Source organism: Pundamilia nyererei, unplaced genomic scaffold (genome assembly GCF_000239375.1).
Source record: "Pundamilia nyererei isolate P.nyererei 1_Seehausen unplaced genomic scaffold, PunNye1.0 scaffold00154, whole genome shotgun sequence".
In the NCBI taxonomy this organism is placed as follows: Eukaryota; Metazoa; Chordata; class Actinopteri; order Cichliformes; family Cichlidae; genus Pundamilia; species Pundamilia nyererei.
The window spans coordinates 831,268-833,242 of NW_005187555.1; the positions used below are offsets into that span (position 1 = coordinate 831,268).

Here is a 1,975-nt window from a genome sequence, read left to right on the forward strand (position 1 = left end):
ATATATATCAGGAACGCGCCTCCGCGGGCACCAGCAGCATTTAAAGCGCGTTGCGCGCACACGGCCCGCCAGTCTACCCTCGGCGGCCGTCGGGACCATGCGCACGAGGAGCTCCGGGCAGCTCGCCGCCCCGGCACCCCGTCTTGTGCCCTCGCGCGGGACGTGACGCTCACGGGCGGCATGGCGGAGCCGTGGAACCAGAGCGCCGCGTGGAACCGCTCCTCGGCGGGCACGAGCCGTTTCAGCAGCCTGGACGACATCGACGTGCCCGCGGACGGCTCCCCGGCGCTGCGCATTCTCATCTCGGCAGTGTACTCGCTGGTGTGCGCCGCGGGGCTGTTGGGAAACTTGCTCGTCTTCTTCCTGATGAAGGCGCGCGGCGGCCGGAAGAAGCGCTCCAGCATCAACCTGTTCATCCTCAACCTGGCCGTCACGGACTTCCAGTTCGTGCTCACGCTGCCGTTCTGGGCCGTGGACACTGCGCTGGACTTCAGCTGGCCGTTCGGCAGCGCCATGTGTAAGATAGTGCTGACAGTCACCGTCATGAACATGTACGCGAGCGTCTTTTTCCTCACGGCTATGAGTGTCACGCGCTACTGGTCGGTGGCCTCGGCGCTGAAGGACCGGACCCGGCGGCGTGTGTGCCCGGTGCGGTGGGTTATCGCCGCGCTATGGCTGTCCGCGGCGCTCGCGTCCCTGCCCACGGCGATCTTCTCCACGGTGAAGAGCGTTGCCGGCGAGCGCCTGTGCCTGCTCGCCTTCCCGGATGGCCAGGCGTGGCTCGCGCTGCACCACCTGCAGAAGATCCTCGTGGCCTTTGTGTTCCCCATGCTCATCGTCAGCGCGTGCTACCTGCTGCTGTTGCGCTTCGTGCGTCTGCGCAGCATGAACAACAACCAGGTGAAGCGCAGGTCCAGGGTCACGCGGTCCGTCACCATCGTGGTCCTGTCGTTCTTCGTGTGCTGGATGCCGAACCACGCCATCACCTTCTGGGGCGTGCTGGTAAAGTTCAACGTGGTCAACTGGGACAAGACCTTCTACATGGTGCATACATACGTGCACCCGGTGACCGTGTGCCTCGCGCACACCAACAGCTGCCTGAACCCGGTGCTGTACTGCCTCATGCGCCGGGAGTTCCGGAAGAAAATGAAGGACCTCTTCTGGAGGATCTCCTCTCCCTCGGGGCCGAGCACGTGCCACCTGCGGCCGTTCTCGGGGACGGTAAGGGCGGAGCCGGATGACACGCAGGTGGCCATCCCGCTGAACAACGTGGAGACGGAGAACTGCCGCCTGTCGGTGCTCACGGACCAGTGCGCCACGGACGCGATGCGCAGGTGAAGAGATGGATGGACCGCGCCGGGCTGCAGAGGACGTGACGTGTTTTGCTCGACGGGCGGCTCCGGACTTTTGTGACTTTGCATCAAAGGGATTTATAAACGCTCACAGTCTGAAGCTGTGGCGTGGACAGAGAGCGGGGCCGTGCGTAAATACGCGGCGGCGCGTAAAAGCGCACAGAACCATCTCTGTCCTGAGACGTGTTCAGGATCAGTTCTCTGTGCAGACTTGATGCTGGGGGTTGTCGGGTGAGGGTCATGCTGCTTCTGCTGCTTCACGCGTTCTTCTGTGGAGTGTTTTTGGCGCTCGTGGCTGCTGTGTGTTCTGTAACTACATGAATGTAAAAAAAAATCTAAAGAAACCTTAAAAACATGTTTCAGAATAAAAGTATTAGTGTTGGCATCAGTGTCGTTGCTGTTTGGTGACCGCGGACAGGCAGGGGAGGGGTCCGGTCCACTGACTGCTTGCTCGCTCACATGACTCACAGGCGCGCGCTTGCGGTTCCTCTCTCTCCATCTCGGCAGTGTTCATGGAGAGGAACCAGGGAAACGTCGGAAACGCTGATAAACGACCGCGCTGTGGACTTTCTGTGACCCCGCATATGTTTTATAGTGTGGATAGTTTCCTTTGCCGGTGACGG

The 1,975-nt window shown here is 61.3% G+C and overlaps 1 protein-coding gene across 1 annotated transcript; it reads left to right on the plus strand.

Moving 5' to 3' along the window:
• Positions 1-26: 26 nt before the first annotated feature.
• rxfp3.3b (relaxin family peptide receptor 3.3b) lies at positions 27-1,693 on the plus strand. Its single transcript, XM_005745100.1, has one exon. It carries the CDS (start codon positions 181-183, stop codon positions 1,336-1,338), a length of 1,158 nt encoding a protein of 385 aa, XP_005745157.1. The 5' UTR covers positions 27-180; the 3' UTR covers positions 1,339-1,693.
• Positions 1,694-1,975: the final 282 nt, after the last annotated feature.